Genomic DNA, 15,049 nt, shown 5'->3' on the forward strand with positions numbered 1-15,049 from the left:
CTGTACAGCATCTGCAGAAGTGAGCTTGAGTGACATTAAAGTGAGAGGTGAGGCCACAGCCAGTCAGGCCAAAGACTCCTGGTTCAAGGGGAAATTTTAAGTTTTTTTTTCTTTTTTTCTCCTCAGATCTGTTCCCTGTGCCATGTTCATCTAAAAGGATAGTGTTAGAAAATACTACTGAAAATTTTCAGTGTGAAGAATGGGGTGCCTTCCAGTGAGTTGCCAGGCAGGGAGGTCCCTGATGCCCCCAAAACATTACAGGCTATTGACAAGGCCCTTAGTTTCCCACCAGGAATAGATGGTAAGGCCCTATTGCTGAAGATTCCACATATTTGGGCTGCAAGGTCACTGAAAAACCCTGCTGGAGCTGAGCTGAAAACCTCCTCCATGTAGACCAGCTGACAGAAAGCTGGAAGAAGCTACACTGCATTCAGTTCAATGGGAGAGAAATCACCATTGAAGATACTCAACAGTGCACATTGCAAGCCTTAAATTTGGCCAGCCAGACCAAATGAGCCAATGGGTGCAACTGTGGCACGTCTGTTATGGGGGAAAACAACTACTCTCTAATTGGACTGGAAGCCTGCTCCATGGGAAGGAATACATATATATGTGCCATTGAAAACCTATGATGGGGTAGTCATGAGCCCTTAGGAGTGTAATGTCTGCTGCTATCTGTCTAAATGTATATACTATGCTCACCAAACTGCCCAGTAAGCACTTCTCTTATTGTTCATACCCACATGTTAATGCTCCTCTCACTTTTGGTTAGAGAAGCTTCTCTTTTCAGATGGCAGTGATCTTGGGATGATCCAAAAGGCACCATGGTGCCGAGAAGTGACAGAGGAATGCTCAGCACTGAAACATCTCGATCACACCTTCCAAGGCTCAGGGTCCATTGCGGAAGAGTTGGCAAAAAGAATGTAAGAGCCAGGGGAAGGGTAAGACTCCTTACAATGCACTCTTCCAGACACAAAATGGCCTGAATATCCATGACCTTGTAGTGCCTGGCACTTCCTACACAAGACCATCATAATGGGAGGAAAAGATGATGACATCAAAATAAAAGAGAGACTGACTGAGAGGGGGAGGGGATATGAAGGAGAGTGGAGTTGCAAAGGGAAAAGTCGGAGGAGGGAATTACCATGGTTTATCAAATATCATCATACAAGTTGTCAATAAAAAATTATTTCTTTTTAAACAAAAAGAAACTACTACTGCACTGTGGATGTGCTTGGAAGAACTTCCAAAATGCCAGTCACCTTGAAGCAAGTCTTGTGAACATGTTGATTGAGCTGCTATCCCTGAAATTCAGTGAATAGATTTTTAAAAATATATTTCATTTATTCATCTGAGGCACAATTTTTTATTTTATTTATTTGTTTATTTTGGTTTTTCAAGGTAGTGTCTCACTCTAGTCGGGGCTGACCTGGAATTCACTCTGTAGCCCTCTCAGGGTGGTCTCGAATCCCAGTGATCCTTCTCCCTCTGCCTCTGGAGTGCTTGGGTTAAAGGTGTGTGTCACCACACCCAGTATTTATTTGAGAGAGGGAGAGATAGAGAGGGGAGGAGAGAGAGAGAGAGATAGAATAGATTGGCCAGAGCCTTCAGACACTACAAAGGAACACTAGACACATGCACCACCTTCTACATCTGGCTTTAGGTGAATACTGGGGAATCAAACCCGGATCCTTAGGCTTTGCAGGCAAGTGCCTTAACCGCTGAGCCAACTCTCCAGTCCCAGTGAATAGGTGAATAACCTAACCACTATGAAGTCTAGTAGGCACTTCTGTAGAATCCTGGCATGCATGAAACTGCCCGGAAGGCTGTGTTCTCTGGGTAGGTGTTTGTCAATAGGTGTTTCCAGCTTGCAAGCTTTTATCTATAGTGATATAAATGGTTGAGCCTTGATACAGAGTCCTATCACTGTTTGGTCTAAATTTCAAACAATTTTGGAAGTGTCAAGCACAAACCTGCCATTTAGTGCTTCCCCATTCTCCCATCCCACACACATCACTTCCGCTGAGGGCTTTACTAGGAAGTCATCTTTGGATTTGCTCAGATCTGAGGGCTGTATTATCATTGCTCTGCTATTATCTCAGACCCTCTCAGGTTGTTACTGTCAGTTGCTATTTGGAAGACTATGTGAGGTAAATTCATAAATAAGCCTTTAAAGACGTCTTCACAGAGGCCCGCTTGCCTGGAAGAAAGATGTGGCTGTGACCCCAAATGAACATGATTTAGTATATATGATAACCAGGCCGCTATTGGTTGTTAGAATACCAATTCCCCAATGTGCGGCTATGACGGAGCACAGATTCGAAACAGAAACAATTCACTCCGTAGCCACTTGTATGCTACTAACAGACCATAAGCCCATTTCTGCCTACTTAAATGATACATTAGCAACATTAGTAATATTTATGTGGCACTGTTGCACACTTGCAATTAAAGTACTTGGTTAATGAAACAGGGGTCTACCTAGCCAGGCTGTGAGATGTTCTTATTTCTCCTCTTTTGTTTTCAATGACAGTGCAGTCACCTCACACACCCCCCATGCCTGTGCCCTAGAGGGTCTGTCCCCTCACAGGGGTTAAAATGAAGTGGGTCTGCTTTTGCAGCAGCAAGACCCTGACCCAGATGAGACCTCCACTTGGCTCTCTCATCCTTCACTTGGGGACCTTGCCCGGATGCACCCTGGGACCCGTTACCCTTGAAACCACCCACAAAGGATGACAGCGTGGCATTATTTGCTTTTGCTTTGGGAAAAGGGAATAATGTCTCACAGTTTAGGACCTACGGCTGCCTTTACAGTCAGAACAAAGGGGAGCTCTTCACCCCTCCACTTTAACACTCACCAGGGGCCGGGGAGGTCTGGTGCTTAGACACGTTTCCTGAAGAACCTAATGTCATTGTAAATGCTGACCATGGGGTGATCCTGTCAGAGACCAGGGTCCTGCCTGGAGCTAGGAGAAAACACAACCTAAACCAGAAAATTCACTTAAAGCTTCAGAGAAGAAACTACTATTTGTGTGGCAAGAAAAATAACAAACAAACAAACAACAACAACAACAAAAATACCCAGGAGGTTCATGTGCAAAAGGCTTCGTAAGTTTGACAAAAGAGGGGCTCTCCACATTTGGACAGATGCCCTGGCAGCTGACCACCTACATCTCCCCTGATCAGTTTGTGTCTGAGCTTACAGGAATAGCTTTCCACTCCACTCCAGCATGCATGCATGCATCCATTCAAACTGCAATGTCCTCCCAGCGAGTTCTTATCAGAGGTCTGCCTGGTACTTGGCAAACAAGACATTCTACCTTTTAAACAAATAATTCATTAGGTAATTAAATTCAAGCGAGATTACTCTAATTAAATACACACTGCGGTTGAATCATAATTTCTCTCTGCCCTAGTTAAAGATGAACGATCTCTTATCCCCGACTTAAAAAAAAAAAAACACGCTTTAAGAGAAGTCCCCCGTGGCTGCAAGAATAGATTTACAGACTGTCCTCCGCAGAGTTCATTTCAGGAAGGAAGAGACAGCAAACAAAAAGGGGGGAGGGCATCCTGTCTAGAATTTCAGAGGGGTTCCCCTCAGCTCAGGTTGGGGTTACTGGAACCCATCGCATCTCATCCATCACTCCCTTCTGCTGGTGTCACAGCTGTTGTATCACTGGGCCCCAAAGGGAAGGGGACCCTAGTCCAACACTGGCCCACTGACCCCAGCCCCTGAGGAAAATGAGAAGCGGCTTCATCCCCAGACCCGCTCGGCTCTGCCAGGCTCCCTCTGACGACGCTCTCGGGAGTGGATGGCACCCTCAAAGGTGCTCGGGAGCCTCAGAAGTCTCCCTGGCTTTGATCTGCGCCTCTCAGCTGCCAGGGAGCTGACAATAGGCTTCGTGGCAGCCGCGATTTCATGTGTCAGAGACACGCGTTTGCTGGTGTTCGCGGGCAGGAAGCGATACCTGTACTGTAAGATTTTTACATGGGCTTGCTACGGGATGGCATTGATTTGGGGACGGGTGAAGGAAACACAAACTAATTAAAAACTGCATGATGCAGCCCGACAGGAACAGGGCGGAATGGAAAGAAACACTCCTGCAGCTGGCCAGGAGGACTGCGCCTCTGCCCCTTAGCGACCGCCTGGTGACATCAGATTGAAGACCCTCACACCTTGCTGCTGCCCATCCTGTTGGAGGCATAACGGAGACGATCTGGTTAACGGAGGGGGAAATTTATAAAATATTTACGTGTGGCAGCACGCGCCCAGACCCCTTCCTCGGACACCCAGGGGAGGATGGCGACATGATGGAGCTCCTGACCGGCGGTGGTGGCCTGCGTCTTAGTCCTTCCTCCACAGGAAACGCAGCTCTGGTTCCACCGGTTGCGAGAAGGGAAGGGAGAGCGAAGCGCTGGTCCACAGCCATCCCAGCCCAGGACTGATGGGCTCAGCCCTGGAGGTTGGTTTGCATCCTGGTTTTTTGTTCTTGCCTCCATCTCCAGTCCTTGGCGCATTTTCTTCCCAGGTTTCTTGAGGGATCTCCAGACATCTCCTGTAACCGGATCCACTGGGTTGGCCTAGCCGCGCGCCTTGGGGAATGCGCGGGCTGTTGCAGGCGGTTGGCTGGGCCCAGCCTGGACCCTGTCTTGGCACCGCTGGTCAGTGTTGCCAGGGGCGCGCGGGAGAGCCTCAGCGGGGCGCTGCACTGATCGCGCGGGGGGCCCGAGGCTCAAGCAGCCTGGCTAAGGTGCAGCATCCCGAATCCCGCCCAGGGAAGTTGCAAAGTCCTAATGAGTTCAGACCAAGACTCTTACACCAGAGCGTGTGTGTTGGGGTGGAGGGCCTGGGTGAGGTCGGACTCCTGGACACATTCCGCGCTGCTTTAGCCGGGCCCTCCAGGGAGCCAAGAATGGACATTTTGTCTGGGCAGGAGCGGCCAGCTGAGACCCTGGACCGGTCTGCGTGGCCAGGTCCTTTGCCAGAGGCTAAGAAAACTTCAGAGCTGGACCATCCCCGCAGAGCCTGGGAGCAATTAGGGAAAGATTTCCAAGGAAATAAAATTGTTAACAAGAACTCGTTGGCTTGTCTAATCTGAACCTTAAGTAAATAAACCTCGGGGGTGGGGGCGCAGCTGAAAGGAAGATAAGACTAGCAAACCCAGCTCCCTCCCAGGTAGAAAAACTGCTCTCACACAGCAATTAAACTTCCCAAAGACACTTTGAACCCACCTAAAATCTATTGGTTCACACTTGTGCAGCTCCTGGAAGTCTCCATAACGCAGACTCCAGGCCTGTTCCCTCTACGTACCCCGACAAGGCACCCTGCGCTCACCCTGAGGTCCACTTCCTTCGCCTGGGCAAGGGTGGCCCAGTGTGCTGTTGGGGAAACCCATTCCCCGGCCGCGGCTCAGCTTCTCAATCCGCGCAGATCCAATCAGGGGCCCCGCAGGCGCAGCTCTGATTTCCCCGCAGCGACCCCTAGGTCTGGGTTCTCCTTTGGCGGCGCTGATGCCACAGCAGAGGCTAGCTTGCCCAAGTCAACCCCCTCCTAAGAAGTTGGGAGCTAAGAGCCGGGCTTAGGAGGGGATCAGAAGCACAAAGCGTGGGGGTTAGCAATCCAACACATGCTGCTGGGTCCAGTGGTTCTGGGTGGTCCTTCAGGTGAACTCCCCCAGTCTTCCTCTGGGATCCTAACCCTTTCTCCTCTCCTTTTAAGCTACCCCAGAGGAACATGGCTGGCTTTGCTGGAGAAGTTTTAAATCCCCTTGCTACAATATTCTAACCACACAGCCATTAGGGCTTACAGGGCGGGAGCTCTTCTCCCAGCTCAGGGGGCGGGCGCCATGGAGTTCTAGATCACACTTAGCCATCTGATGGTGAACGTCAGCGGCGGCGAAGGGAGCTCCTTGGAGACCCTGGAGAGCTTCTCGCTTCCTCTCCATCTCCCTGCAATCCAGGCATTTGGGGGCAATTTTCCACCTCCTCCCTTTCCTGTCATTCTACACCCCCTGCCCTCCTGCGTTCCGTTTCTTGCTGCAAGTTTCACAGTAAAGGGTAAGGGGAGAGGAGGGGGGGGCGCAGGCTCTGTGAGCATTCTAAGAACTTGCTCTGAGCCCAGGGGTGTTGGCTACAGCCTGCAGCCCAGCCCTAGACTGTGGCAGAGAGCAGATCCCTGGTAACTGCCCAGCCCTCCCAGGGTTCCCTGGGCAGAAGCCCAGGCCTAGGGGACTGCAGAGATCTTTCCAGATGGGCCCAGCAAGGTGCCTCTGCCTTATCTTGCTGGGTCTTCAAGAGGCCATTTCCTGCCTCCACTGCAGGCATCTGTCAGAGCGGGAAGGTAAGAGCTGGCGGGAGGAAGGTCAGGACAAAGATCCCACTCTCCCTCTCCAGGCCTCTCCTTAAAAGGCCTGATCGCCTGTGGGCAGGTGTTCTCAACCCTGCAGGTGGGGTGGGCAGCTGTGGACAAGACAGTGGACTGGAAACAGACCATGGGTCCCTGCAGCCGAATCCTGACACTGAGAAGTGGATTGACTTCCCACCTCCTTCTCCAGATCACATCCTTGGCCTTATCTCATCCGGATTTACCTGTCACCCTGAAATGTGACTGAAACCCCTGGAGTTAGGACCCCCGGTGTGGCTGGCCTCTCTCACCCGCGGTGGTGGTTTTGTTTGGGGGTACAAGGAAGAAGGAGTGGATTCAAAAGAGCTGCCCCTGCGTTAGGGGGTGACTCATGGATGAGTACCTGGAGTTTCAAGAAGGCGAGTCCCAGAGCCGGAGCCCCAGTGTCCTCTCATGGTCCACCAAGAACCTATGCCTAGGCACTGAAGAAACCCTAGGTTTCATGGGAGAGGTGGTGTGCAGGGACAGATGGGGTGGCGCCTGACTGAACAGGAACACTTGGATCCCAGCGGAGAAATTAAGCCTGATTTCTGAGCTGGTAATTAGTAACTGCTATTAGGGGCCTTATTGTGGTTAAAATTACAGGTGATGGCTCAGTGTCTGTCGGTCCTCAAGTAGGAGAAAGCGAGGCCTTCCTGATCTCGCAGAAGTCCAGGACATCCAGGCAAGAAGGTGGGGTCCTGGCCAGTGTCCAGGGCCCTGCTGGCCAGTGAACCAGCAACGCATCATGGACTCTGGAGCAGGCTTTGCCCTGTAGCTTCCAAACACTTTGCATCTGCGACTGATAAACTCCATCAGGGTCGTCTGCAGAAATTCCCTAAGGATTCACTCGGGGCTCATGCAGTGGCCGATGAAGTCGCCTTACAAGCGTGGGCTAGTGCCTGGGCACTCTCCTTCTGCCCACGCCGCGGGACACGAGCCAAGCATGCCCCACTCTGCCCATCCGGAGCGTCGGAGGCGAGGAGGCCCATGCGCCCGTGGTCTGCGCCTGCGAGTGGGAGTGGCCCGTCCAGGCCTGAGCAGCGCAAAGCCACCCGCGAGCGCGGCGGGGCTGGTGGGCTCTCCTGGTTCTTCCAGCGAGAGTGAGGTCGGGGAAAAAGGGGGACGCGGGGTCAGGGGCCTGGCGGACACCGCGTCCTGCAGCTGGCCTTCTAGGGTCCTGGGAGCTCCACCCAAGTTTACTCCTGACATCCACACACCCAGTGGACGAAGGGGGACGTCCGGGCCACACTGGCTTCCTCCTTCGCCAGAGGTGGAGGAGAGTAGCAGGAGCGTTTTCCAGCTGCTCTGCGGAAAGATCCTTTACCCTCCCTCCGCCTTCCTCTTCCTCCTCCTCCTCCTCTTCCTCTTCCTCCTCCTTCCTCCAAGAGCCCCGACTTTTCCGCGGGCTGTCCCTTTTTGCTAAGTTTTCAAAACTGGAGAAGCCCCAAAGCTCGGCCACTTCCCGCGTGCAACGCGTCTCCGAGCGCAACGTGGAGGCCCGGCCGCGGCTAGGGCCGAGCATCGCCCGTACCTAGAGGTGGGGAGCGGGACGCCACGCCGGGCTTCGCAAGTGTCACCGGCACTCCGGCTTGCCGCGCCACGGAAGTGCCCGCGCGTCCCGCGGAGGTGCGGCGGTGCCGGCCACCGGCCACCGCGCACAGGCCTCCGGCTCCCAGCGGTCACCCACGCCCCGGCCACCCCGGCGGTGGCGGCCACGGAACACTTGTTTTTTTGTTAAAAAGCGGCGGGTGGGGGGGGGAGGACACACCTCGGATGCAGACGCGGGTGTCGGACAGCTGAAAACCGCGTCGACAGGTTGTCAAGTCAGCCGCGAGGGGAAGGAATCCGCGGCCTCCTCGAGTCCCGCGCGCCCTTCGGAGCAGGAGGATGAAAAGGGGAGGATGAGGAGGGGAAGGAGAAAGGAGGAAAGAGGGAGGGCAGGGGGAGGAGGAGGAGTGGAAGGGAGGATGGAGAGGAGAAAAATCAGTAGGGGAGGAGGGTAAGGTTGAGGAGGATGGGAGGACGGGGAGGAGGAAGAGGAGCCGTAAAAGATGGGGAGGAGGAAGAGGGAGGAAGGATGGCGAGGAAGGAGAGTAGGGGAAAGAAATGGGGAAGACGGGGAGGTGGGGAAGGTGTAGAGGAGGGAGTAGGGGAGGAGGGAGAGGTGGGTATGGGGGGAGCAGAAAGGAGGGGAGGAGGGAGAGGGGTAGGAAGATGAATGGAGAGGAGGTGAGAGAGAGGAGAGAGAGGAGGAGGAGGAAAGTGAGCGGAGAGGAGAGGGGAGGAGGAGGAGGAGGAAGGTGAACGGAGAGGAGGGGGATTCGGAGGCGGTGGCCGGGCCAGCGGGCGCGGGGCACCACGTGCTCGCCCGGAGGGGCGGGAGCGGCGGGCGAGGGCGGGCGCGAGGCTGGAAGGGGCGGGAGGGGAGCCGGGGGCGGGGCCTGTGCTCAAGGGGATGCCAATCAAAGCATCAACTTCAAATTGTGTCTGAGAGCCCCGCCGCCGAGCGGAGGGCGGCCGCCGCAGTCGGCGCGCGATCGCGGCGGATCCGGGAGCAGCCGGGAGCACCGGGCGCCAGCGAGCACCGGGCGCAGGAGCAGCGAGCGGCCTTCCCACCTCCCCGCGCCCGGCCCGCTCGCCCGCCCCGCGGCGCGCCCCCACCCGGTCCCCGTCCCCGTCCCCGTCCCGGGTGTGTCCCCCTCGCCCGCGACCGCCGCGGAGTCCGCGGACATGTCCTTCCCGCAGCTCGGTTACCCGCAGTACCTGAGCGCCGCGGGGCCGGGAGCCTACGGCGGGGAGCGCCCCGGGGTGCTGGCCGCGGCCGCGGCGGCAGCTGCCGCCGCGTCGTCGGGCCGGCCCGGGGCGGCGGCGGAGCTGGGCGCGGGCGCGGCCGCGGTCACCTCGGTGCTGGGCATGTACGCGGCGGCCGGACCGTACGCGGGCGCGCCCAACTACAGCGCCTTCCTGCCCTACGCCGCCGACCTCAGCCTCTTCTCGCAGATGGTGAGTCCCCACCGGAGCCGCGGCCCTCCGGGGCGCCCGGAGGAGCGGCGTCCGCTGGAGGGATGGAGGGACCCGTGCACGGATGGATGGAGAGATGGGTGCGTAGATGGATGCATGGAGAGGTGGATGGATGGGGTGGAGCGATGGACTGCTGACCCCTGTCCAGCCCGGGAGTGTAAAGGTCCTGATCATGGGGATCCCGGAGGCCGTCTCCTCGCCAACGACCCCAGGGACAGCGGGCAGGCCGGCCTGGCCGGTGACCACTGCGCGCCTTCTGGGCCTGGCCTGGCCAGAGCGAAACCCGGAAGGGGGTCGGGAGAGGCCGCGGGGAGCAGGCCCCGGCGCGCGCTAGAGGTCCCGGGCGAGCGCGCGGGGCGCGGCCTGGGCACGGGGCAGGCTCGCGGGGTGAGGGGACTTCATCAGCACCCTCCAGGTCCGCGCTGGAGGGTCCCCCGCCTCGCCCGAGCGCCTCTCCCGCGTTTAAGCTGGGCCCAGAAAGCCGATTCGCCCTCGTTTGGCAGAACCGAGATAGTTGCCTCTCTGACTTTGCCGTAAGAGACCGCTTAAAAGCCTTATTGGGGTCTGTCAAAATGACCCTAACAATGGAGATCTCGGAGCGGGGGGCGGGGGGTGTCTCTTAATCGCGTGTGCGAACATTTGACATTAAAATGAATACGAAGTTGGAATAAATGTTGGCTTCTGAAACGGTGCTTGCTTTTACTTTTGTAAGTTGCCAAAGTTTTCATTTTATTTGCACCGAAAGAAAGCACTTTTCTTCCCTGGTTACGTAAGGAAGGACTGGACTTAAAAATAAAGAGTGCCCCCCCCCGTCCCAGTGGGTGTCACAGGGGGTAGGGGCATGCAAATTTGATTCTCTGCAGGAGCCCTGGCCGGTCAGTGAGTCCAAAGGATCCATTTTCCATGGTCTGACTGCAAGGTCGGGGCGCTTAAACTCTAGCTGCTGGAGAATCCTGATATGGTCTTGGGGGTCTTGGACAGGCAGCCCTCTGCCGCCTTGCTGGGGGGCTAGATTATTTGATTTCTAGGCACCCCAAATTAGCCTCCTTGCCCAAGACCCTCAAAGGCTATCCTCCACCCATTCACAAGCAAAGGGTCAGGCATGTTTTCCGGGCAACTTTTCTTGTAGTTTGGGAAGAAAGCCGATTTCTCCGAAATCGAGCCAGCTGCCCCTTGCCGAGCCACTGCCTTCCCAGAAAGAATCTGCCCCCATTTTGTGGAGGAGGCCGGGATACCCCGGAAGCGATGAGAGATTTACTTGGGACTCTTCCACAAAGAGTCCCCAGCAGAGAAGAGGCAGACAAGTCTTTTCTACGATTTCAACCAAAATAATTCGAGAGGTGCAAAGTGCATTCTGCATCTGGGCAAACAAAAACAGAAAACGAATTCTGGCCACACAAGCCATTTCTGCGTGGCCTCCATCCTTGAAGTAATTACTCAAAAGAAATCCGCTGTTTGTAAGTTTCTTAGAGCTCCGAGATTTTCCTTGCTTAACCTGGCTGCCAAGTGGATGTTTTTATTTTATTTTTTAAATGGAGGATGGAAGTTGTGTTTTTTTTTTTTTAACAGAATTTTTGAATACAGATGTGAGTCATCTGGGAACCCAGCCTGTGTGCTGGTGGGGGAGGCAGCTATGGAGTGAGGGTCTGCTCCCATTGTGGTGAGATAGGAAAGGACCGCACTCATTTTATTTATATTTTTCCTTTAAACTGAAGGGAAAACAAAATACTTCCCTCCCCCAAGGTGTTTGCGTTGCCTCCAGGTCTCTGGCAATTCTTGGAAAGTAAGCCCAAACCCAAACAGCAGTGGGAGGCCTAGCTTCCCTGTCCTTCACGATAGGGTATTTGGAAGTCAAAAGATAAAATTGTGAGTGAGCCTCTGGTCTGGGCAATTTATGGTAATAATGAGGCCTAATGAGGTTGTTAGAAAGATAAAATGTTATTTACCAAAAAAAAAAAAAAAAAAAAACCTGACAGGATAATTTGACTTGCTGCGTTTTACTACTGATGATAAAAAGAATATTGATTGCAAATAAATCACCGCCTCTAAACGCCTGCAAACAGTTCGTGTTTGCTTGCTGCAGATCAAAGTCAAACTTAAGAGATGAAGTGAGGAGAAAAGGCCCAGGAAACAGAACCGGTTTCCCAGGACTGCAGCCGGCTGCTCCGGGGCCTTGCGTTAATATTTCACTGGATAAGTCCTCCCTTTGTATTTAAAAACAAAACAAAACAAATGGTGTTTTTGTCATTGTTGTTGATGATGACCAGGATTAAAATTTTAAATTACCTGTCACCACTATCGACCTTTAAGTGTAGGCGAAGCATTATATTCAGATCACTTTAGGGGTGAAAGGAGGGTGCTTTCGTTTTAAATTGCTGCTGGATTTAGTCTCTAAGACAGGCCAGAATGGTTTATTTTGATTGACTCCTTCAGGGCTGAAGAGAGGAGGGCTTGAGCCCATTTAGAGAAACTGTTTTATCGGCCTACTTAAATGGTTTTTCCCCTCTAGCTAATGTTAGATAAACTTGGAAATCTAGATTTCAGGGAGCTGCTGGTGTTGAAGACCCGGGAGGTGGGGGTGAGCTGAGGAGATTACCGAGGGCCCGGGCTCCTGCTGGGCTGGGCTGTGCCAGAAATGCAAGGTTTCTAGAACTTCTGCTAGCTTGAGCGAAAACAGTCTGCGTGTTAAGTGGATGCTCAGTTTCTGGAGGCCAGCTGAGGCTCTCAGATTCCGGGATTCCCACTAGAGGATTGGGGTGCCTCTTCAGTTCTGGGGAGTTTTAGCAGAGCCCCGAGAAGGGCCTAAGAGGGCCCCTGTGAATCACGTGCCTTAGAGGCCCTGGAGCCCTAACTTTCCCAGTTTGGGGAACTGATCTCTGTTCTATTTCTCTCCCCCCCATCTTCTCCCTGCCTCCCCCCGCCCCACACCCTGCTGCGCCACGGTTGCAGGGCTCACAGTACGAACTCAAGGACAACCCCGGGGTCCATCCGGCCACCTTCGCAGCCCACACGCCGCCCGCTTATTACCCTTATGGCCAGTTCCAGTACGGGGACCCCGGGCGGCCCAAGAACGCCACCCGGGAGAGCACCAGCACGCTCAAGGCCTGGCTCAACGAGCACCGCAAGAACCCGTACCCCACCAAGGGCGAGAAGATCATGCTGGCCATCATCACCAAGATGACCCTCACGCAGGTGTCCACCTGGTTCGCCAACGCGCGCCGGCGGCTCAAGAAGGAGAACAAGGTGACGTGGGGGGCCCGCAGCAAGGACCAGGAGGACGGCGCCCTGTTCGGCAGCGACACGGAGGGCGACCCCGAGAAGGCCGAGGACGACGAGGAGATCGACCTGGAGAGCATCGACATCGACAAGATGGACGAGCACGAAGGCGACCAGAGCAACGAGGACGACGAGGACAAGGCCGAAGCTCCCCGCGCGCCCGCCGCCGGGCCCACCAGCCTGCCTCGGGATCCGAACTCGCCACTCGCGGCCGCCGCCCAGGCGCTCAAGGCCCAAGACTCGGCCCTGGGCCTGGCCAAGGAGGTGTCCGAGCCGGGCAGCACGCGCCTGCTCAGCCCGGGCGGCGGCGGCGGGGCGGCGCCGGGAGGCCTGCAGGGAGCCACGCTGGGCAGCAAGCCCAAGATCTGGTCGCTGGCCGAGACGGCCACCAGCCCCGACGGCGCGTCCAAGGCGTCTCCGCCGCCGCCGCCGCAGCAGCAGCCCGCCGCGGGTCACCCGGGCGCGCACGGGCCGCCCACGGCCACGCCGCTGCAGCACCCGGCCTTCCTGCCCAGCCACGGACTCTACACATGCCATATCGGCAAGTTCTCCAACTGGACCAACGGCGCCTTCCTGGCGCAGGGCTCCCTGCTCAACATGCGCTCCTTCCTGGGCGTCGGCGCGCCCCACGCCGCGCCCCACGGCCCGCACCTGTCCGCGCCGCCCCCTCCGCAGCCGCCGGCCCCCGTCGCCTCCGGGGCGATGCACGTGGACAAGGCCTCGGCGCGCAGTAGCCCCGCACTTCCAGGTATCCTTGCCAAAAGACCTCCCCTCTCTCCGCACCCCGCCTGGGTAGACAGAGAGCTCTTCCAGTAGGGAGTCAGGGTGTCCTGAGGATGGAGACGAGGGTGGCCGAGGAGGCGGGGGTCTTGTTAACTAGAGGCCAGAGGCCAAGCTGCGCTCTACCTTGTCACTGGCCCTGGGGTGAGGGGAGGGAGGGAGAATATTTCAGGAAATTCCCTTGGGCGGTAGGTGAAGATCTGATCAGAGTGGGGCGTCCCACCTGCAAGTGTCACCCTCTGCACCCCCCCTCCTAACCCTTGTTCATCTCTTCTGTCCCCTCCCCCCTCCAATACACAGAGAGAGACCTAGTCCCCAGACCGGATTCACCCCCACAACAGTTAAAATCGCCTTTCCAGCCAGTCCGGGACAAGTGAGTGGCTTTTCTTTTATCCTCCCCCCTCCCCCGGGGTAGGGCGCAGCGGGCCGGGTGGCCGGGGGGTGGCTCGGTCCTTATAGAGGCGCTGTCCGCTTAGACTGTGTCCAGGAAGGGACAGTAGGCCGGAGTTTCTCCCGAGCCGGGAGCTGGACGGGTGGCGGCCCGAGCCCCGGGCCAGGGCTCTGCGTCCTCGGTGGCGGTGTCCCCGCGTCCACCCCCTGACATTGTTCCTGTCTTGTCGCTGTCCTCCCTCCCCCCACAGCTCGCTGGCCCCGCAGGAGGGAACGCCTCGGATCCTAGCCGCCCTCCCGTCCGCCTGATTCAGGGTCTGCATTACTTTTGCCCGGGGAGGGAGGGAGGGATGGGGGAGGGAAGGGGGTGGAGTGGGGACCGGCCTCTCTGCCTGCCTGAGGCTCGGGTCGCTGTCACCACCTCCAGCGGGTGTATGATCCCATTCGGTAACTGCCCCCACGTGCTTGTGTCTTATTATTCTGTTTTTCTTCTTCTTCTTCTTCTTTTCTGTATATAGAGTGATTTCAGATTGTAAATAGCGCGTCAGCGAACTTGTCTAAATCATATATTTTTGTCTAATAAACGAAATGGAAATGAAACGACGGGCCAGTGCCCTGATACTGTGTGACGTTGTGCGCGCGCACTCGCGGGGGTGGGGTGGGGGTCGCTGGGGTCTTGGAACCTCTGGGCAGGACCCCCCGGGGCCTGGAGCTTAGCCCACAGTCGCCTGGCAGGGCCTTGGGGCCGCGGGGTGCGCTACCACCCTGTTAACAAGCCTGTGTCAGTCTGTCGGTGGCGGCTGTTGAATTTGGTGGCGGTGTTTCTGAGGCTTTTTTCCTTGTTGGCTGTTTATCTTCCGCAGTGTTTAGACAGACATCTATGTGCGCAGCCTTCCTGGGGATGCGAAAGAGTTCAATTTAGACTGTTTACAAAACGATGTTTTAAAGTGGATTTAAAAAATAGGGAGAAATGGAAAGAATTTCCAATCAACACCCCAAGGGAAAACTTCGGGCTGGAAATCAATTAATTAATGACTGAGGAGGTGTCTGAACTGTGCAGTTTTGGAGTTAGGGTGTCTTCTGTGTAGGCAGAGCGTGGAGATACTGCAGTATGAAGCGCTGCCCTCGTCGGGTTTTTATTTACTCGATTAACAACAACGTGGGGGCAGTGCACGCTCTTTCGAGAGCCTGCCGTGG

The 15,049-nt window shown here is 55.7% G+C and overlaps 1 protein-coding gene across 1 annotated transcript; it reads left to right on the forward strand.

The window, feature by feature from the left end:
- Positions 1–9,115: 9,115 nt before the first annotated feature.
- Positions 9,116–14,192, forward strand: Irx1 (iroquois homeobox 1). Its single transcript, XM_004666102.3, has 4 exons — positions 9,116–9,388; positions 12,356–13,430; positions 13,763–13,835; positions 14,104–14,192. The coding sequence occupies exons 1-4, from the start codon at positions 9,116–9,118 to the stop codon at positions 14,159–14,161; spliced, it is 1,479 nt and encodes a 492-aa protein (XP_004666159.3). The 3' UTR covers positions 14,162–14,192.
- The last annotated feature ends 857 nt before the right edge of the window (positions 14,193–15,049 follow it).

The sequence above is a fragment of the Jaculus jaculus genome, chromosome 20, assembly GCF_020740685.1.
Source record: "Jaculus jaculus isolate mJacJac1 chromosome 20, mJacJac1.mat.Y.cur, whole genome shotgun sequence".
NCBI lineage: Eukaryota > Metazoa > Chordata > Mammalia > Rodentia > Dipodidae > Jaculus > Jaculus jaculus.

What these genes read in the sequence shown, in the direction of transcription:
- Irx1 (XM_004666102.3), top strand. Translation starts at nt 9,116, where the DNA reads ATGTCCTTCCCGCAGCTCGGTTACCCGCAGTACCTGAGCGCCGCGGGG. An exon ending in TCAGCCTCTTCTCGCAGATG is followed by an intron (nt 9,389 to 12,355) that starts GTGAGTCCCCAC and finishes CCACGGTTGCAG; the next exon opens with GGCTCACAGTACGAACTCAA. An exon ending in CAGTAGCCCCGCACTTCCAG is followed by an intron (nt 13,431 to 13,762) that starts GTATCCTTGCCA and finishes TCCAATACACAG; the next exon opens with AGAGAGACCTAGTCCCCAGA.